Raw genomic sequence first — 23,415 nt, forward strand, 5'->3', positions numbered from 1 at the left:
ATATCTTTCTATTTGTTTGGTCCCTGGTCCCTTTTCAACCATGTTCTTATTTTCTGAGTTGTAGCACACCAGATTGTAAATGTCTTGTTAATTTTGACCTCCCATTAATATACTGTAAGACACTTCCCGGAATGAAGCACTTGACCCCCTCAGTGTTATAAGGCGAACCTCTTACCTTATTCTCCAGACGTCCAATCAGCTCTGCCAGTCGGTTGATCTGCGCCTCAAGTCCTTCTTTTCTCACTTCCACAGCTCCTTAGACAGTTCGAGAGGGAGAGAGAGAGAGAGAGAGAGAGAGAGAGAGGCACAGTGTATAATTTGCAGATAGTTTCAATGAGGTTTTACTCAGTTTCTGAGTGGCTGTCATAGCAATGAAACTGTGTGAATCAAACAATCAGATATTATTACAGAGCTCAACTCATTATATTGGTTGTTAGTGCATTTTTGATAACAGCATTGGCTTTTACACACCAAGAGCTGATCGTTAAGGCAGATGAATCATGTGGGACGAGTATATAATAAAAAATGGTGTTTTACAACAAAACAAAAACAGTGAGCGATTAACATGATTTCCACACTTCCTTGCTTTCTTTTATGCAATGGCAGATACTGTTAATGAAGGAAAAGTTTTCCCTGCCTTTGAAATCTGCCCCACTAGAGGTGCCAAACCAATTAATCTCTAACACCTCCCTTGTGTCGATGAGGCTAGCATTATGGGGAGGCGAGACACTTTGGAACACATGAGCTGTTACCATAGCAACAGAGGGACCTTGGTTTTCCAATAACGAGTATTATTAGGGCAAAAGCATGCTACAGCATTATGTGAATTTATGCGAAAAATGGAAGACATACACACACCTCAGGCCAGAGACATTATTATATGATGAGGATCAGTTGTATACATGTGAATGGGAGAAATCCTTATACTAAATACGGTGGCTGTAGGAACTGAAATTCTGCTTTACAGTTAAAAGTGCCAATCTCCTTTTTGAAAAAGACATCAGCTTTCAGTTTACTCAAGAATATTTTTCTTTCTCATTCTGCAAAGTATCAAAGCAATTTCCAGGACTTTTTTTTCTGTTAATAACGGTCTACTGTGGAAAGTTCCCATTGTCATGCTACCTATCAAACGTCTGGACAGTATCTGCAATGCTTCTATGTGGAGGTCAATAGGTGCATGGCGCTTACATTTAGCAGTGCGTTAAGGCCTTGAAACGAGTCACGCGAAAGGGCCTTAACATACATGAACACACACTGAAAAAAATTACGTGTTGGATTTACTTAAAATATATCTAGGATCTGTGCATTACGCTTTTAAAATAAATTGAACTTATGGTAATTTTATGTCAGCATAACTAGAAAACCTTTCTTAGATATGCACAAATGTATCAGTTCATTCAGCTTTATTAGCTTAAAAAGGTATCTCACACTAATAAGATTTAACAAATATCAGAACGTTGTTTCAAATCAACTTTAAAACGATTGTTTCTATTATTGTCACGAACCCCGCTCCCTCGCTCCGCTCCCTTGAGCTCGTATGCTCTTTTTCCTCCCTCGGGCTTCCACGCCCGTTTTGCTCATTCGAGCTTGCACGCTCGTTTTTGCTCCTACGAGCTTACATGCTCGTAGACTATCTCCCCCCCCGGGCACACATGCACTCCGCGAGCGTACTCGCTCGCTTCCCGCTCTCATCCAGAACATTATGACCACCTGCACTCGTCCCAATCACCACGTCATTGTTTACACCTGCACTCGCGTCATCTGCACTCCTGTTCATTGTTTACACCTGCACTCGTCACTATATATTCCACATGCATTCGTTTCTCCAGTGTTGGTTATTGTTCTAGTTTACCCCGCATCTTCGCCCCCCGCTAGTCTCGTCTAGTTTTGTACTCCTCTCGATTACCCCTTAGCTTGCCAGCCCCCCTTGTTCCCCTGTGTTTTCTTCTCGCTAGTCTTGTTTGTATATTTATTCCCCGGCTCGACCTCACACTCCCTTTGACTACTCTCTCCCGGATTTGTCCCCTTGTTTATATCTTGATTCCCCGGCTCTCAACCTACGCTTTCCTCGACCATTCTCCAGCTGGATTTTCCCCACTGTACCTTCACCTGCTTTTTGCAAATTAAAGCAGTTTTGATTCTCATTGTGACTGTCTCGTCTTGTGTGTGTGTGTGTGTGTGTGGGTCACAATTATACAAGTACTCTATGAGGTCAGTCATTAAACAATTGATTCCCCAAAGAAGTAAAAAGCTGATGAAGCTGCACTTCAGTTACACACATTCACATGCGCAAGGAAAGATTATATGGATTGAACAGGATCTAACTTCACCAAAGGGAACACTAATCGCCCTAACAGTGACTTCACACAAAACAACTAATTACAGTAAAACATCAATAATACTAAAAAAAGTACATTGTAAAAATCTCTATGAATTCATAATAACGACTAATTAAATGCCCCAATAAGTTCCTTTTTCTCAAACAAATATGCTTAAATAATTTAAGGACTTATGGGTATTCCCCACAACCACAATTCTGTACTTGATCATTTTAGTTAATAGTACTAAAAATCTTAATTTTAAAAGTTAAAGGAACTCACAATTATTATTTTACGTAATGTATCACTTTGTTTACCTTATTAATATTTTGTGTTGTACACATTAATGCAAATTAAGTAAAGCTAAACATTTTATAAATATGTAAATTTGTGAATAGATGCAATTTATTTTCATATGTTATGGTTGTTGAGCCAGCAAATCTAGTTTTTGTGTTTGAGCTGATTAGGAAATATATAAGAGACTATAATTTTTTTTATGGAATATAACACTGTTTCCCAATCAGTGGGTGTTTTTCAACTGCTTTACATGATTTGACTATATTGAGATTCCCTACTTTCATTAGATAGGAAAACGCCAATCCCAGTTTTAAAATGCCCACAGATTGGGAAACGCCCATTATTGTTCTGGAGAAACAGACACTTCTAAAAATTTGCCTCATGAGGAAACATCTAGACTACTTCAACTAATTGTATTCAAGTCAAAAATATTATTTAATATGACTGGATCAACTTTAATACATGAGGTTACACAACACCAAGTAGAACTTGGTTACTTTGGTAACACTTTACAGTAAAGTTCCAGTTGTTAACATTAGTTAATGCATTAGGTATCACAAGCAAACAATATATATATATATATATATATATATATATATATATATATATATATATATATATATATATATTTAGCATTTATTCATCTTTGTTAATTGTATTTTTATAAAAATACAATTGTTCACTGTTAGTTCATAGAGCAATAACTACTGTTCATTTATACAATTTTGATTTGGAAAATGTATATGTTGAAATAAACATTAACTTAAGATTATTAAATGCAGTAAAATTATTGCTCATTGTTAGTTCATGTTAACTAATGTTTTCAACTAATGTTAACAAATGAAACCTTATTTTAAAGTGTTCCTGAAATGTCTTTATAAAAGAGTTATAAACAGTAGAATAGATTAAGATAATCTGAGTAAAGGCTCAGATTGCCACATGGTCTTTTTGCATATGACAATGTCATGTTAATTAACTTCGGTGCCCCAACCACGACATACTGACTTGGAAAGAACACCAGACATGACTCTAGTCAGGACAGAACAAGAGCCAAACCAAATCAATGACATGCCAATGTGGTATAAATGCAAAAATTGGGGAAAATTTTCAATGCCTCAACTGGAGTTGTTTGAAGCACAATGACTCATGAATTTACTCATGAACCATGAAGTAGTTTTCTGCAGTTTAATTTGGTGTTTTGCTAACACTTTGAATACTACTTGTGTACTGTAGTGGTACTTTAGTGTGATTGTTTGCGTTTGTGCAACATGGACAGAAATATGAAAATAGAGAGAGAAAAAGAAATCTAATTGAGCAAAGCCAGTGATTGACTGATGCGAGAAAAAGTGTCATGCACAAGGCTAGTACAATTATTGATCAATATTCTCATCCTGGTGCTCGTAAACTACAGCTTGGACACAGCCCTCTCCAATCACGACAGAATGGTGCCTTTATTGTGAGCCGAGTCAGCTTTATCTGTGTCTAGGGGAAATGTAAATCTAGTGCCAGCATTTAAAACAGGACCCTTCAATTCAGTACTGCTGTCACTCAGGAATATTCGCATATTGGAAAGGCCAGCTTTACAATAAAAGTGAAAGAGAAGACAATTGAGATCTACATGAATTACCAGCAATATTGTCTCTACACATCAGTGTGAGCTTCTTTTACAGTTGTAGCTAAAACGTCGGTCACATTTCTAACATAGCTGCTAAGACACAAGTACAGTAAACCCACAAGACAAGATCACAATTCCAAAAAGCTTGGGGTCCGCTGAAATTAGGGCTGTTCCGAATCCACCATACAGTTGTGGCCAAAAATATTGGCACCCATGGTAAATATGAGAAAAGAAGGGTGTGAAAAATATATCTTTATTGTTTATCCTTTTGGTCTTTCATTCAAAATATTCACAAAAATCTATACTCAAATAGATATAAAACAATTCCAATATTTTGTTCAAATATATGTGTGACACAATTATAGTCACCCTTGTATTCAATACTATGTGCAACCTCCCTTTGCCAAGATAACAGCTCTGAGACTTCTCCTATAATGCCTAATGAGGTTGGAGAACACATGGCAAGTGAGCTGAGACTATTAATCGATTTCAAATCAAATTCAGAGGTCCACACTGGTGGTCTCTCCTCTTCAGTTCACCCCACAGATTTTCAATGGGGTTCAGGCCAGGAAACTGGGATGACCATGGCAGAACCTTGATTTTGTGGTGATTAACTATTTTTGTGATGATTTTGATGTTTGTTTTGTATCACTGTCCTGCTGGAAGATCCAACCACAGCCCATTTTAGGCTTTCTGGCAGAGACAATCAGGTTTTGATATTTGATCAATTGGTACTTGATAGAGTCCATGATGTCATGCATTCAAACAAGATGTCCAGGACCTCTGGCATAAAAACAGCCCCATAATTTTACAGATCCACCACCATATTTAATGGTGGGCATGAGGTACTTTTCCATAATGACCTCTCTGTGTGCGCCAAACTCATCTCTGGTGTTTACTGCCAAAAAGCTCTGTTTTTGGTTTATCTGACCATAGAACCCGGTCCCATTTGAAGTTACAAAAGTGTCTGGCAAACTGAAGATGCTTGAGTTTCTTGTTGGATGAGAGCAGAGGCTTTTATCTTGAAACCCTCCCAAACAACTTGTGGTGATGTAGGTGTCTCCTGATTGTAGTTTTGTAAACTAATTCCTGCAATTCTCCAGCTGTGACTCTTGGAGATTTTTTTGGCCACTCAAACCATCCTCCTCACCATGCGTGGAGACAATATAGACACACGTCCTCATTCAGGCCGATTCGTAACATCTCCAGCTGATTGCCACTTCTTAATTATTGCCATGATGGTGGAAATTGGTTATTTACCATGCTTTTTTCTCATAGCCACTTCTCATTGTGTGAAGCTCAACAACATTTTGCTGCACATCATTACTTGGTCTAACACATTGTGATGGGTGACTAAGAGAATTTGGCCTGTGTGTTACCTCGTATTTATACCCCTATGAAATAGGAAGTCATGGCTGAACAATGATGTGAAGCGATGTGAAGAGATCCGGAAGCTTGCCCATATCTCTCCCAAATCCGTCTCACCACTTGATGGTAAAGTCTACATTCTCCATACAATAAATCCACTGCAGTGTTTATTATGCCCGGTACACACATGATGCATAATGAATAAGCATGCACTGCTCCACACAATCAGTTTCTGTGTGAGAATAGGAAGAGGAAAAAAAAACAGATACTGCAATAATATACAGCAGATAAATTTAATCTTAAATCCCTTTGCATACAAACATTATGGACACAGCTACTGTAATACAGTTACTATTTCTTTAAAAGGGTTAGTTCACCCAAAAATGAAAATTCTTTATAAATAGATGATAAATAGAAAAAAATATCTTAGCACAGTAGGTCCTTAAAATGCAAGTGGATGGTTATACGACCTTTGAAGCTCCAAAAATCACAGACAGGCAACATAAAAGTCTTTCATATGACTCCAATGGTTAAATTAATGTCTCCTAAAGATAAACAATCGTTTTTGGTGCGAAAAAGATAAATATAAGTACATTTTATTTATAAATCATCACTTCCGGTCAGCAGGAGTATGCGCGTGTGACGTAATCGCGTTGGCATGTTCATGCAAGAACAGTGCAGCTGTTATGAATGCGGGAAGCAGGAGAAGGCAGACGGGTAGTAAGGATCCAAATGCGGTTTATTTCAAAATAACAAATAAGCAAAACATCCACAACGAAAAAGTAACCTCGAGCGAACAAGAACAACATATCAACATACAACAACCGACAAGGGAATGGAGGAACAAACAGGGTTTAAGTACACAAGGACACAATAAAGACTAAACAAGACACAGGTGAGAACAATGATGTGTGCAGGCAGTGAGGGAGGCCGGGAATTGTGGGAATTGTAGTTTTCTACAAGGACAGTGAGACTCGGGGCGGACAACAAGGAAAACATGACATGGAATGTGATCCGTGAAGGGTGAAATGGAAAACACGGGGCAGACAACAAGGAAACGTGACATGGAACGTGAAAAGTGGCATGTGAAACAGACAACACGGGCAGACAACACAGGAACGTTTACAACTGAGTTAGAGGAACACTGTACAGAAGCTTTGTTGGTTTGGGTTTGATCTGTAGTTGTATCTGTTTGTTTACACACAATGGTGCATTTATGTGCTCATCCTGGATGTCTGGGGAAAATGTGAGATTACGTCTGAAGCATGCCAACGCGAATACATCACACAACAGACCGCTTGAACTCTGACCTCTCATGAATGTGCATCCTGCTGCTGACCGGAAGCAATAATTTATAGTTAAAAAATACTTAAATATTTATATTTTTCACACCAAAAGCGATCGTCTTACTTTAAAGACCAATTTAACCATGTAGTCATATGGATGACGTTTATGCTGACTGTCTGTTCTTTTTGGAGCTTCAAAGGCCGTATCACCATCCACTTGCATTTTAAGGACCTACTGAGCTGTTTTTCTTCAAATGTGTTCTGCTGAAGAAGACACATCTCTGATGGCATGAGGGTGATATTTTGGGTGAACTTTCCCTTTAAGAAAAGCCCTTATTACAACTGTGGCATGCCATACCAGAGATCTTCAATACAAAGATAACGACTTCTGTGTTTTTAAAATTTGAGAGAGCATATTGGTCAACTAGCATGCTTTGACAGTAAGTCACCATTTGCGGCTCCCATAAAAACGAAAAGGGAGAGCTGTAATCACCTTTCTGTCACAAAATTGTCTGTGTCTTCTTTTATAAACAGCAATTTTATTGTAGAAAACTCCACACATATAGTAGTTAATTCCAAAAGGATAGTTTAGTGTAAAATATGTTGAAGATAAGTGGACAGGCGGTCAATTCATTAAACGATGAGCTGTTTCCTCCCAAAAGCTGTTTATTCAGCGTAATGAAACCATAGCATCCATTAAAAAAAAAAAAAACAGCCTCTTGTTTCCTGGCCAAAGTACCACAATAGGATGTCTATGGGACCACCGCATTATGCTATTTTAGGCTCAGCTTGTAGGCTCCCTTATGTAGAAGGGTTCTGGCTGTACCATACTGTGCAGACCCACATACTTTTTTTCCACTCTGGGCACTGCTCAAGCATCTGTATTTGTTCTATTAGAAAGTGAGGGGGAAGGACACTGTTGAACCTGAATTGTTTGTCTCTGTCACACACACACACAGTTTATGTGTGTGTCTATGTGTTTGTGTTTACACTGATATAAGTTCATTTTTTATATTAAAACTTACATTGACTGATCAGCCGGTTCCCGCCTCCTCCTTGCCCATCCCTTCCTACATTACATTGGTGCCGAAACCCGGTAAGGAGGAGGGATGAGCTGTCGCGGAATCCTCGCTGCTGCCATCCTGACGGGAGCAGCCGCGGCCGTATGCCTGGGGACAGAGTGGTTGCTGCTGGCCTCCGAGAAAGGGGAGGAGCCATTTCGTCTGCCAGGGGTTGGAGGACTCGCTGCCGTCTGCCAGAGGAGGAGCGAGTTGTCATCCACCAGAGGTCGGAGTAGTGGCACTCCTGGCAACGCCATGTCTGGGGACCTCTTTCTCTCTCCCCATTCCCTGCCCACGTCTATCCCAGGGCTCCAGAAATGTGGAGAAGACGGCCGGAAGGGCAACAACCCCCCCTCCACCCCAGGAAGGGAGGTTAGGGGAGTACGTCATGCCAAGGGTTTCCCTGGCCTGAGTTGGGCGATGGAGGAGTGTGACGAGGAGGAGGGCGGGGCTGGGCCATGAGGACACGTCTGGCCCTATATCGGGCTAATCAGATGGGAGGGGATAAAGACAAGCCGGAGGAACCAGTTCGAGAAAGAGAGAGCCTTGTGTGTGTGTGTATGTGCTTGTGTTTACATTGATTTTAGTTAATTTATGATATTAAAACTTACGTTGAATGTTAAGCCAGTTCCTGCCTCCTCCTTGCCCATCCCATACCCTGTTACATTACCATATTTACAGGCGACCTCTAACTCCTTCTGATTGAAACCATTATTCCACCCTCTGCTCATTAAAAACTCTTCAACATTTCTTCAGTTGCATCATATACACAGGGCTGTTGTGAGCTTATGCATGTGCTGACTTGGCACACAAACAGCTCTGTGTTGTTTTAGAGTCTCTAAAGATGGTTTCATAACCATCTTACTGGAGCTCAGCCCCAAATCTCATCAGTAATGGTAATGTGGAGTTTGTTGATAGAGAAAGCCCGCAGGAGAGCCTGTAGACCATATCTTTGTCAGACTTCAACTTTTATAAGCCTTTATCAGTTAGACAGTACAGGGAATGGTAATTGCATGTGTGTGTGTGTGATAATGCAGTTGGCCACCAAGTCTGCACCACAAAAGTGATCCTATCTGAATTGATATATGTGATGTTTGGAAAAAAGAAACCAATGATGAATAGAAGCAATAAAGCTCCTTGTCAAATATACCATTAAACAAGTCTGCCAACAAACTCCTGCAAACACTGCAGAAAGTTAGTACAGTAGTTGTGGCTAAAATGCTGCCCCTAATCTGTGTGCCAATTGCTCTAACAGGGGTAATATAAATAAAGCCAGTTTTCCACTCCAGCCCCTATCTCAGGAGCAGCCAGTTTGACTTAATGAAGATTGTGCTTCCTTGTGCCTGACTGACTGAGATTATATAAATTAGGAAATACATTAGAGGTGGCTTGGAAAAGATCTTAACCATTTCATCATACCTTGTTCAGAAAATCTGTTCTCATCACAGTTGGCTCTGCTCACACAAACAGATGCATGCTGCATTTATACTGAAGCTTAGAGACATTAGAGGATTCAGCGTGCCAAAATGTGTCACTTTGTAGATTTTGTGCAATGCAGTTTTCTTCTGACCTGCTCACATTATTTCAGACTTGAATTCAATGGCATGAGTTTAAATACCCACTTAAAGTTCAGTAACTTCATGATGCATTAAAGGAATAGTTCACCCAAAAAATAAAAATTCTGTCATTACTTTTCCTCATGATGTTCACAACCTGTGAGCTGTTATTTTTTTGTGGGACATTTTTAATCTGAATGTGAACACGTATAAGATTTCTTGGAATATAGTAAAAGATTTGTATAGTTGAATTTGATGGTGTTTTTATGGAACTTTTGTCATTTTTGGAGCTTGACATACATTGTCACTATGAACTGCTGTTATATGGAATAGAGCTGTGTAAATATTTTTCAAAACTTCTTTGTGTCCCATTGGAAAATTAACAGAAAACACAATTTTTGTGTGACCTATTCCTTTAAAATGTTCTTACAATAAAACAGCATATAAATGTGGTTTATTACAAATGTACTTGGTTCTTGATAAACAGAATACATAATGCCATTTATGCACATTTAAAAGTGTGTCCACATTTGGTTGTTGATAGCTTGAATGTTTTTATCAGAGTAGATGTATGGCAATAGCTTTTTTGGAGACAGTGATCTCACCTGCACCTGTGTTGATGTTCCTCATGGTCTCCTTGGCACTGACTCTGTTGTTGGGAGGGTAATCTGGCACTGGGGCCTCATAGCGCCTATCTGGGACACGTGGGCTGGTCTTACTGGGGTAGGATCTAGGCCATAACAGGGAGAACAAGGACAAGGAATACAGTTGATAAAAAATGTTAAACTCAAAAATTACTTGATTTAGCTTATTTGATTAGATATAGATACAATTTTCAGTGAACAAAACCTTTTCAAATGTGTGGTGGCAGCCCAATAATCAATTATCTAGAGTGCTCAAACAAAGGTTGCATTTTCCATCCCACGCAGGGGTGAGATCACAACCCAGCCCTATTCTCATTGTGCTTTTCTGGAAGCCATTTAAATCCTGCAATTTGTGTAATGTAGCCTACTTGAATCAAAAAGCATCAACCAAATAAAAAAGTAATAAATATTAATTTTATAAACATATGCATGCCCTGATGGACATGGTGGTTGATGGGGAATGATGACTGACTGTTCAAACAACTGACAAGTTTATTAGTGAACATTTTAGTGCCTTGTGCCTTGAATGTTGCATATTTAAGATGAATTTAGTTAGAGACCTGTGTTCTGTTTCATTCATTGCAATATAAGAAATGCAATGAATGACTGGATTGCTGATTTTGAACACAACACATCCAGTGTGAACGCAACCCATAAGAAATAGCATCTAATTGAGGTTAGGTGAACACACGTAACTAGCCCTATCATACAGGGCTTCATTAAGACGGATTAGTCGACTAGTCATTTAGGCAACCCACCGACTATTCGATTTTGAAAATACTGTATGTTATTGTACACATCAATAATGTATACATACTTTTGTTCATCTTAGGAAATGCTCTGAAACTCTTTGGAAAGACAGAAAAAATTATGTTTAAATAATCATGAGAAAATGGTTTGACAATATGCACTAGATCTATTCTCACCCCACTGATGTATGTTGCTCATCAATAGCATCCACAGCACTCTCTACAGAGCTCAATAGAGAATGGATCTGATTGGCTGATTCCTTCAACAGGAAGCGGGTCACAAATTGCTCAACATTAGTTCCACGTTCATACACCTGCAATAAATGAGAGACATAGAGCAACAAAGAAGAGAAGATTAAGGAAGAGAAGACAGATAAAGCACATCAGCCCTTTGCAGAGAATCTTACACATGCATATTTGATGAAGCCCTGTTTAATCTATCCTCCAGTGAACTTTACTCCAGCTAACCACCTTAAAGCAAAACAAATGTTCCAGAGGTGCAAATGCTCAGAGGGTCCCAGGGTTAAATAAACATTCATCAACAAACTGCCTGAGAATGAATATGGTTTGAGCTCAAAGGAAATAGAAAAACAAGATGCAGCCAATGTTGGTAAAACCTTTGGGAAGAATGGCAAGTTAAATTCTGAAAACTTGTAATAGTATTGGACATAAGAGGAGCCAACACACATTGATCTGGTGACATTTTGACCACTTTCCCAACCACTCAGGGCCTGCGAGCATAATGTTACACAAGGGGGTTGTATTGGAAGAACTAGACTGTGAAGGTGTAAAGACCATTGCCCTCAGATATCTTTAGTGCTGAACTTTAAAAATCCCATGAAATGACTTGACGAGTTCAAATTTCTTTCCTGTGTTGACGCATTTCCTATAGAAATCTGAAGTTGAGGAGGGACATTCCAAAGGACTCTTTCCTTTAAAAAAGATAGAAAATTATGTTCCATGATGTTCTACTTGCTATAGCTAGTAAGAAATAGGTGGTATATTAGCGGTAGGGGTATTCCCATTCAAGAGAGCATTTTATTGGACTATAAATTGAATATGCCACTGAGTGCAAAATTAGCCATCAATATTTTTAACAGAGTGACTATTTGCACTAGGTGTAAATAGCATCTGCCACACTGTGCAGCTCTTTACACTGAAATAGTCTGGTGGAAACAAAGAAATTAAAGACAAACCACACCCCTAGTGTGGCTGGAATGGTGTATTGTGTAAAGACGGTGTGGATGTGCTTTTTTCATTCTGACAATCCATGTTCGATTCTCCCTTTTGTCATACTTAATATTTCCTTTAATACTTTTTATAATAATAAATACAAATGTATATAAATGTTGATTTCCTCGCAGTGATTTGGTCATGGTGACAGTTGGGGAGTTGACAGAAAGGTTTGATCTGGGTAAAAACAACCATGGTGCTACAGTAATATGGTGTTAATATAGTAACCATGTTTAATTTTTTGGTTAGTATGATTTTACTTCAAAATACCATGATACTATGGTTACTGTAGTAAAACCAAGGTAAATTCTTGGCAGTTAGTTTAGGGTTAGGGTTAGGTTTAGGTGTAGGGGTTGATGTAGGGTGTCAAGGCAGTGATTCTGTGTATTCTCATCTAACGCTATTTGCACTCAGCAGGTAGCTTTTTGTTGCTATTTACACTTAATAGCCTTTGCCTATTTTTAGTCCATTTCCATTTGTTCCATTATTCCATAGTCCATTTTTTTCAAATGAGCCAAATACATAAATAAACATCAGCACACATTGTTTCAAAGCAGCTTTACAGAAGATCAGGCATTAAGATACACAATAAGTAATTAAACCCCAGTGAGCAAGCCGAAAGCGACTGTGGCAAGGAACACAAAACTCCATAAGATGTTGATTAATGAAGAAAAATAACCTTGCGAGAAAACAGACTCACTGTGGGGACCAGTTCCCCCTCTATCTAACATCATGAATATAATGTAAATATTATTATGTATAGTTAAAGTCATGGTTTAAAATAATAAAACTAAGAAAGTGTTAAGGAACAGTGTTTAAAAAAGATTTTGTATGAACTGTAAGATTATTGACTAATGTCTTTGAAGTCCATCCTGTATTAACTGCAGAAGTTCACATAGATGCAATTGTTCTTGTTAGTTGGCTGATGAAGGGTTTTGTTGTCAATTAATTGATAGTCTATGTATTCCATTTGTACACTGTACATGTTATATAAATACATGGAATTTGTCAAATACTTTGTAAAGAACAAGCGCCTTGTCCACTCTTGATTTTTAAAGATACTTATTTTGTTTGTGCCAAGATACCAAAATCTGCAGTTATTCTTCCAAGACCACTCATTGTCTGGAATTTCTGACATAACTGACATTCATCTTACATTCTTGAATTGCAGCCAAGACCCAAATTATTGACATCATAGAATAGACTGAAAATCTAGTCTCTCACTTCCTTAGACATTGACCAGAGGCGATGCCAAGACAAGAGACTGAAATTATGCACTGACATGCAGAAAGGTTGTTATGGTCAGCATTTTAACCAGCCCTGGTCCTTACAACTGATCTCGATTAAATATCTAAATGGAGCGGCAGCATTGACTGGAAAGTAAAATTGGACTGCAATGCTGGCCTCTCTAAGGCATCTCATAAATATGCTGCAATGCTATGCAGACACAAGATGACAGTATGATGGTCCATCACAGGCTTAATAAAGGAGATTGAGAGAAGGGATAAAATCGGGAGTGGTGTAACCTAATGGTCAAAGATCTTTTTTCCATACAATGAAAATGAATTAAATCCTTTTGTGTTCCATTGAAGAAAGAAAGGTATATGGGTTTGGATCAACGTAAGGATGAGTAAATGATGAAAGAATTTTCATTTATGAGTGAACTTGTCCTTTAAGAGCAAGGCACTTAACCTCCGGTTGCTCCAAGGAGACTGTTACTGTAATTTCATTTGGTGCCATTCTATGGCAGATCTATATGTATGTAATAAATTATTTCTGCAATTCGTTATTTTTAAGAATTTAAACAATTCAGTTTAAAGCTAATACAAATGTTTATGAAAAAATAAAAAATGTTATGTGTAAATCAAGGAGCAATGCAAATGACCTCTGCAAAACTATAGATACAAACTTTTACTTTTCTTTCAAAGCCTAAACATGTTTGAATTCTCAGGACAAGTCCATGCATGAGGCAACAGTAAAGATTTGGTGGACAAACTGCAGGGGTGCATAAGGATATGGATTTAAAATCCAGTATCATGAAACATTAATTCTTTCATATTATGGCTACAGCCACAGATATACCCCAAAAACAAATACAAATGGTCTGTCACCCTTCTGTAAAATATGCTCTAGGCACTATTGAAAGTGTGACTGATAAGGTGAATTACTGAATAACAATGAGTGTCATACTGGACAAGTATTGTGAGACACCTGTGACCAAAATGATTGGGGAAAGCATGTCTGATGCACAAAGACAGGCTCTCATAAAATAAACAACAGAAAATACAAGACAGTCCATAATGAAAAAAACACCATCTGCCTGAAGGGTAATATTAAGGAGGTAAACTGCCTCATTGTGTGGGATTATCGCCTCATAATTGGAGATTTTCCCATGTGAATATATGTCACTTTTAGTATAAAAAAGAAGGTGTCCTTTGTAGAGCAAACATTAAATATAATTAGAATAGCAAATGCAGACAAGCAGGTTTTGGGGGCACATAGTATTGACTCTTAAAGAAATATTCTTCATGTTAAACTCAATCGAGAGCATTTGTGGAATAATATTGATTACCACAAAAATACATTTTGACTCCTTCCTCCTTTTCTTTTAAAGAGCAAAAATCTGGGTTTCAGTAAAGCACTTACAATGGAAGTGAATGTGGCCAATGTTTTTGGGGGGTTTAAACACAGAAATGTGAAGCTTATAATTTTATAAAAGAACATACATTAATTCTTCTGTTAAAACAGTCGTTTTAGGGTTTGTTGACATCGTCAAGGCAACAAAGTTGTAAAATTGGCTATAACTTTACACAGAAAAGGTTAGTAGGAGATTTTATCACACTAAAATCATGTTAACATGCATATTGTTTACATTTTGTGTCAATAGTTACAGCCTCACTGTAACCCAGATTTCTATATTTATTTATTTTAAAAGAGGGATGAGTCCAAATAATTTTTTTGGCTAAACAATTATGCCACAAATGCTGTTAATTAAGCTTAACTTGTGTTAAACCTGGAATAGTCCTTTAATATATGAACAGCTGAATTATTTTTAGTTGGAACCTAGTGTAAAGAAAGCCCTATATCATACTTAATACACAATAATAGTCATTAAACAGCCCATGATGAAGTAAGGTAGCCTGGAATAAAATACCACATGACATTGGGACATGTAATTTGAGTGGTTTATCCCAGCCTCTTTAAATGCAATTTTGTATATCATAAAATGATGTTGCTAAGAAACATATTGACTGCTGTTGCTAGGTTACGATTAATTGGCTCATGTCTGAACAGAGCTGTAATGTCTAGGATAAAAGAGATGAGAGCTTAGAGTTAAGCTAGCATATTTATTATAAAAAGATCTTCACACCACTGTATTTGTTGATGAGCCTGGCTGATAAACAGATAATGTGTTCAATAATTATACAACCAATAAGCATCTGCTCATCTCAGGAATCCAATATATTAAATGATATTTTATTAAATCTTTTTTTTTCTCAGCACAAGCCGCTACCTTTTTCTGATCAAAAAGTCTGAACATTCATGTAAGAAAGAAAAATCACAAATGAGACCTCATTAATATAATAAATTTTTTTCTCCTAGTCAACGAGATTAAAGAGAAAGGTATTTGAGACTTTCCAGCTTCTCAGATCTTTTTCTTGAGAAAAAGGCCCCAGTAATCTTATATGAGTCTCTTCTAGATGTAGGGCTGAAACTATTAGTCGACGTTATCGCTGCCTGTGTAGAATAGAAAGTATAATAATTGTAGATAATCAATAATGTCTCTAGTGCTCACATTTGCCAAGATACCATAGTGTGCCATTAAAAGTCAGAGGATTTAATGTGAACTCAAAAATTTCTCATCAGATTCTTCCAAGACCAAATTATCTGAACTATGTCAGCATTTTAAGAGAAATATCTGTGATAAAGTACATACATAAAAAAAGCTTAACTAAGAACTCTCCTTACTGTTAAAAAAGAACAATTCTGAGCAGTAAAATTTTCCTCTGGGTTATCAACTACACTTTACATTCGAGGCTTCTTGTTCTCACAGCGCCAAATGAAAAGAGGGGTTAAACAGTTCTCTAGATGAGCCAAAAGGGTAAACAGCTTGAAAAGAACACCCCCTCCAAGATTACAGAGCACAACAGAGTCAGGCAAAGGTTCTCTCCCACCTACAGTCTAAATCTGTGGCTCAGCCTAGTTAGATCAAGCTTTTGGGGATTGAGGGAAGAGATTCAATCACAATCGCATTAGCCAAGACTGAAAACAGAAGTCATGGCATAATGCAGTTTTTCAACCAGGGACACATACATTCATGGTCATGGATATCAAAGATGCAGAGACTAAAACCAGGATTAAATACCAAGCTTGTAGAAAATGAAGAGATGAGTACACAGACTTCCTATTGTAGGAGAGTGATGATTGAGCTGTGCCTCCATTATTGTCTGTGAGTGTGTATGTGTGTGGGAAATGGGTTGGCCAATAAAACAAAGATAAAGACTTTTTCAGCTGTGTGCTGTAGGTGCATCAATGACTTTTACCTAACTGCCAAGACTCGCCATGTTTAGATACATTATTCACATTAATATTTATAGGAAAAAGCACAAAATTGCATCACTTGGAGCAAAGTGTGAGAAGAAGAAACATACTACAGCATAAAGTCAACAAACACTCAATCGGGTGCCTGGGTAGCTTAGCGAGTTAAGTCAAGAGTCACAAGTTTGAATCCAGGGGTTGCTGAGTGACTCCAGCCAGGTTTCCAAAGCAACCAAATTGGCCTGGTTGCTAGGGAGGGTAGAGTCAAATGGGGTAACCTCCTCGTGGTCGGCATTCCAAATTGGAGAGAAAAAAAAAACACTCAATCAATTCTAATCGACCAAAACGCAAAACTCAGACCAAACTAAGAACATAAGTCTATAACTTGTTTCATTTGGGATTTTTTGTAATGATAAATCAAGGAATCAACAATAAACATGTTGGAACCAAGGTAAGCTATTCCCCCACATTGTATCGTCAGATCCCTGCTGATTTCCACCTCTAGCATTCACAATTTCTGAACCAGAGTCAATTTTTTGGCTCAGAGATAGAAGCTTTTGGAAGGTTTTTATCTGTTTTTTTTTACTCCCCCAGAGAGAACAATTTAACCCAGAATCCAATGACAGTCTTACAGTGAGGATTCCATCCTTTAAGCACATATAAAGTGTGACATTGCAGCTGTGAAAGTAAGAGAATGTATCCTTTATGGAGAGGCATAGTCACGCAATCAGCTATGTTCCTTTGACCTCTCTGCAGCCCAAATTCCATAGCATATTGTTCTCCCTAACAGCTCCCTTGTATTTAACCAAGCAAAAATATTCCTGAATGTGTCTGAATGCATGCATGCATTGATTGGGAGAAATCCATTTCACCTTTCAAAAGTTACAGAATGGCTCTCTTTTAAGCCTATGTAAAGCAGAAATGAGTGTGAGCAATCATGAATGAGCAAACTTTTTCGGTTGAATTGTAGCTCAAGATTAATACATCAGCATCTTTCTGTAATTGTTAGCTACTTAAATTCAGTTCATTTAGTCATGACAGCAGAAAGAGCAATCAGCAATAAAATTTTGCAATGAGAAGAACATAGGCTGAATTAGCAGAGACACTCAACAAAAATCTTCATGGTCAAATACTCTCTCTCGTGCAGACCATACAATTCCCCTAATATAGATCTATATTCACTATCATCACGTTAAGCAAACCTTATTAAACCTAAGCACTAACTAAATGTCAATCAAATCCTCTGTGGGTTTGACCTTTATTGGTTTGACATTTAGATTCCAGAAGGCATCTCCAGAGGTTGAGCTTCAAGCTGGCTTATGAGGAACTCAGGGAACTTGTACAAATAAGTTAATTCTAGTTTATATTAGAGAATGCATAACAACAACCAGTGAACTTGAAAGTGCAAATTTTGATTCACACCCCACAGGCAGTGGGAGGCATCTGAGAACAATAATGTTCTTGCACTGTAGCCACCATCAGCATATAATGAACATGAGCTCTAATTATAATCGCCTCTTACCATGTTTTCAAGGCAATTTTAATCAGGCAGCTTGATGCCAAGGAACTATCAACACAAAGACAGGACTCTGTAACATTGACAGACTTTAGTTTAGATGATACGCAAACACAGATCCGTGGATCTTTGTCATGGTGGGAGCGTTTCATAACCACATCGATTGAGACAGCAGTCAGAAAATCAGGTACTCCAGCTGTTTCAATTATGCCCACCTCTAAGAGCCATGATGGTAATGAGGCTTTACCATCCATTCTAAACAAACCATCATCACCATTCTTTCAGCTATCTTGTCTTTTTTGTCAACACAATCCATGAGATGAAATGATGCAGGTGACTGCCATTAAATCCATAGTAAACTGATGAAGAGGGGGTAGGACCAAACATGCAGGAAGTAAATATGGCCTGCAGATGAAGCAGGGGCTAACATTTCTCATTGAAGCCCAATTTATATATAGTCTGTGTTTGGAATTGACAATGGAATTTACTAACATGTGTCTTTCAAATTGTCATGTTCATACAACAACTTACAGTACCAGCTTGAATTCTGTCTGATTGTACAAATAACCAAAGTCAAGACTTTTTTATTCTCACTTTTGCTTTATACTGACTTGCTTGTAAAATTAACCATTAGTACTCTAAAACAGAACTGACAAGCGTAATCTGCTGTTGCGTAAACTAAGTTTAAGGCAGTCAGTTTGGTTATAGAATGCTCTTATGTGCTTGTCACTCATAACTGAACTGTCTCTTAAATGCAGTGTTTCCCCTATGTGCATTAATTTAGATGCTGCTAAATTATGAGTGTCACTGCTGGAATTTCACATGGTCCATTAATATTATTTACGCAACGCAGCACTTGCAAGCTCCAGTAAGCTGTAGGCTTTCTACACTGCATGCAGTGATGTTTTGTTCGTAAATAAATCTGTCTTTTTGAACGTATCATTCTCGTTCACCTCCATACACTGACTTATATTTCTCGTTCACTAACGTCTCTCCCTTTTAAAGCCAATGAGCTCTAGTTTGAAGTGTGAGACTGCTTTGGTGGCTTTTCATGACTGTAAAGACTAACTAAAGCGCAAGCATATAGCATTTGAGTGCGGGCTGTGAAGGAGCATATAGAGTACAATAGAACCTATTCATCCTAAGGAGGCAGTAAAAAGAAAAGTGCTGTAATACAATAATTGTTTTATTTGACACAGTGTCGCTGAGAGAGGTACTGAAAAAACAGCCAGATGTGATGCATTGGCCAGAAGAACAATTAAAAACTTAATAAAAAGGCAATTTAAAAAATATATAAATTTTTACAATACACTGTCCTTTTATCTCACTGTATGTGATCTCTACTGGAAAAATCACAACTCAACAAAATTATTTATTTTGCTGCGGATTCAGTAGTGGCAGAGCACTGCTTCTGGAAAGCATTGCAGGAAACACTAGTTACAGAAAGTGCACATTCTCGGACTGTGTGTGAAATTGAACTGTATTTAACACTCTAAAACAGGACTAAGAACCATATTCTACTGCCATGTGAACTTCACATAGTAGTTGAACTGCACAAAACATGGTTTGCAGATGAAGCAGGGCCAACATATCTTACTGACACCATTCTTCACACAAGCAGTAATTTACACCAGCAATGAAGCTTAATGAAAAGCTGGGTAAGATTGAGGTAATAGAGTTCATGATTTTTTAGCCATCACAATGAGCCATAAAACATGGCCAGAGACAAACAGCTCTGACAGCGGCCTATAGTACATCATAAAAATGCAGCAGCAGAGAGATTTATAGAAGGAGCCTCAGCAGTTTAATGAACAAATGAAGACAAGCGCTGTGGCAGCACTTATTTATGACTAGGCAGGTGTGCGATTCACAAACTAACAGTAGAGAGATGAGTCTTAGGACAGTAAAGAATGACAGACGGCTTTACATTCCTTTGAAATAGGGATGCACTGATACGACTTTTTTGATGCATGATCCGATTCCGATATCAGAAATCTCAGTATCAGCTGATACCGATCCCAAGCCGATACCAGTGTTGTTTTTTTTTTGCATAATCAGTGTAGAATATTTTTACATTATTGTGTGGAACTAATCGGGTGTACTCTTTAATATGTAAAGAAACAAAAACCTCTAACTACACATTATATCAATATAAATGTAAAGCTTATTAAGAAACACTTTATTGTTAACTAGTATACTGGATAATGTAGCAGCGAAATGAACAGTAATTCCAGTCTTCAAGTCTTCAGTAGAAAATAATTCCAGTAGAATAATAATTTTCAACTTGTCTCTGGACTATAAAGGATTCAGATCTCTTTTTTGTTCAATTTAGTTGTAAGACATCAGTCCACTTTTCATTCACATAGTTATTTTTTGGAACCCATTCAACTTAAATATTGCTATAAATTGTAAATTATATATAATTTACTAATGATAATAATAATAATAATAATAAATTGTTATTAATATGATTGACTTTTAATTTTAATTACAACAGTAACATATTTAAATCGTGCACTTTTTAAACCATCACGCTTTTATTTTGACATTATAAACTCTACAGGAAGTCCTGTATGTGTCTGTTTGTAGGCAAGTTCACAGTAGTTTAATTAGCTTCTTATTCAACTTCTGGCAAAATGTACCGCTGGTGCCACTCTAAATGCATTTTTATAACTGAACCGAACTTTTGAGCATCTACATCTGAGATGCTGTTCTTTGGTAGCACTCAAATATTGCACACTGCTGTGAAGGCTTCACACCATAGATACAGGAAAGTGTTCAAGATGGAAATAGTGGAGCTTAATTTCAAGGGAGGCAGGAATCTGGTAACTGTTTACATGATCAGCATTGCACCTAAATTAAAATTGTTGGTCGAAACCTGAAGAAAAAAAAAAAAAGAAATTCATGGTACAAAAAACAGGTCATTTCTTTACTAGTATCATTGTATAAATTATATTAATTTCTTCTACTTTGCTTTCTTCATGGTGATAGCTGTGTAAAAAGGAGTGCAATCTTAGGGGTAGCACCATGTCCTAACCAGGTGTAGTTACAAATGTATCTTGGACAACTAACTAATCCAATCAGGACATATATGATGTTTAATGCTGTCTTCACATACTATTGGAATTATCCTACCTCCCACTTCTGAAATGGTAAATGGTAAAAGTCAGGTTCATTCATACAAATTTTTCAGGAATTCTTATTTTGACAACAGTCACACATAATACATATCACTCAGCTTGCTGACGATAATGGAATATTGGTCAGATACAAGCAATTTTCACAGTGTGAAAATGTACAAAATGCATAAAAATGTTGCTTATTTACATAAATGTATATGACCAAAATGGCAAGTGCTAACAATTAGCTGAAAAATTTATAAAACCTGTCTTTCTCAACAGAAACTGTCATTTCCTCCACCATGTTGATAGTTTACATCTCCTACCAACTGGGGAACTCGGGTATCAAAATTATATCAGCATTTGCCAGTCGTAATTACGACTTGAGGGGTCATTCATGTTCATCTTCTGAATTGGGAAACTCATATTTATGATAATTCCAATAGCACATGAAGGCAGCATAATACACAGCTGTGTAGAGATGGATTTTGTACAAATAAGATTTCACTGTGGATGGGACTATTGGGTATGAAGCCATAGAAATAGATACCAAGCGACCTTCAAAAGGTCCTGTTGCTCACAGCCTGCTGTGTCTGGCTAGGATTAAAACTTAGATTAACAGGTCGATGGCCAATTTCACTGGTTTACTATGTGACAATAAAGGACTACTACTACTACTACTACTACTAACATGGAAGAGGTTTTGGAAACACTTTGCAATAAGGTTCCATTTGTTAACATTAGTTAACATCATTAGTTAACATAAGTAAACAATGGTTAATGTTAATTTTCTATACATACAATAATTACATATATTCAGTTATTTTATTAATATGTAGATTTTCTTTTATGTTATTTAAAGTGGGACATGAACATAAACATTAAACAATCAACTAGAATTCATGTAGTTATAACACAATGGTTCAACATTGGTTACAAAGATTTACATTTGTCAGAATATGTATTTTTTCTTTTGGCTTTTTGCCATATTTATTAGAGAGGACAGAAGAGAGAGGACAGGAAATAGAGAATCTTGGTACTACAGATGACGATTAACAATGATTAGACTATGAAACAGTTCCATGCAACTGATCTTTAACAATTCAAGGCAACTGTGTCATGATCCATTGGCGTTTGCCACTACTCCTAAATTTCCGCTCATTTTGTTCCTGCAATGTCAATGTCATTACATTGCTATGAGATACACAGAGGCAGATGGAACCATAAAATATATTTTTAAAAATTTGATCCAGATTGGATTATTTTGTAAATGTTTGGTGAGTTTTGTTTTTCATTGGATATATTTTCACGATCTGTCGGTAACACTTCATACTTCTCGGTGCTATCCGGTGGCTAGTGTTTACCACACTGATAAGTTTGCGCTTCCCCACTACATTTTTATCTATTATCTAAATCTCTATTCAGATTTTTGTGATATGCTGTGCTCCTCGGTGCAATTTGGTGGCCACTTATCAGAGTGTAGATATATAATTTTTTACGTTTTTCCATGAGCATTCCTTGCTGAACTTCCTTCTGGTTCTATCCGGAGGAATTGTATTACTGTTTTGTTCATCACAGTATCTCCCCCCGGGCTATTTAGCGATCTGCTCGCCTTAGCCTTTAGGTTCTATCCGGGGGTGTTTTTAACAAAGTGATCATGGCTCATGGTTCTATTGCCAACAGACTGCAACTGACGTGTAAGCGGTGTCCCAATATTCTTCTCCTTGACGACAGCCATAATGTCTGTCTGCCTTGTTTGGGAATTCAACATTTGAGAGAGGCTATCACAGACCCATGCTTGCACTGTAGTCTTTTGCCTATGTCGGAGAGGTGGTTCCATCTAGCTGGGTTAGACCCTAGTTCAACGGTGAAACTCGGGGAGTCAGTTACCACCCACGACACAGACTCAGAAAGTGAATTCTCCATACGATCGCTCTGTGAATTTGCCTTTTTTTCTTAGATGGGCACAATGTTTCTAAGACAGTTGCTGTCCTTTCTTCTGAGATGTCAGAGCTAAAACGTCTCCTTCAATGACTTCAGCCTGTGGTGCCTGCTGCTCCAATTAACTATAACACAGATTATGAGGATAGTTCAAATAAAGAAATTGGGGAAGA

The 23,415-nt window shown here is 37.6% G+C and overlaps 1 protein-coding gene across 3 annotated transcripts in view; it reads right to left on the bottom strand.

The window, feature by feature from the left end:
• The window catches only part of necab2 (N-terminal EF-hand calcium binding protein 2), a 133,041-nt gene that overhangs the window by 24,596 nt on the left and 85,030 nt on the right, over positions 1-23,415 (bottom strand). For 2 of the 3 annotated variants that reach the window (XM_052151824.1, XM_052151823.1), the window contains exons 6-8: positions 11,072-11,208; positions 10,107-10,231; positions 176-255 (exon numbers count right to left, since the gene is read on the bottom strand). In XM_052151824.1, the coding sequence (XP_052007784.1) occupies positions 176-255; positions 10,107-10,231; positions 11,072-11,208 (342 nt within the window). The remainder of the gene's footprint in view (positions 1-175; positions 256-10,106; positions 10,232-11,071; positions 11,209-23,415) is intronic. The other variant, XM_052151825.1, reaches the window with a different exon arrangement.

This window comes from Xyrauchen texanus, chromosome 21 (genome assembly GCF_025860055.1).
Source record: "Xyrauchen texanus isolate HMW12.3.18 chromosome 21, RBS_HiC_50CHRs, whole genome shotgun sequence".
Lineage (NCBI taxonomy): Eukaryota > Metazoa > Chordata > Actinopteri > Cypriniformes > Catostomidae > Xyrauchen > Xyrauchen texanus.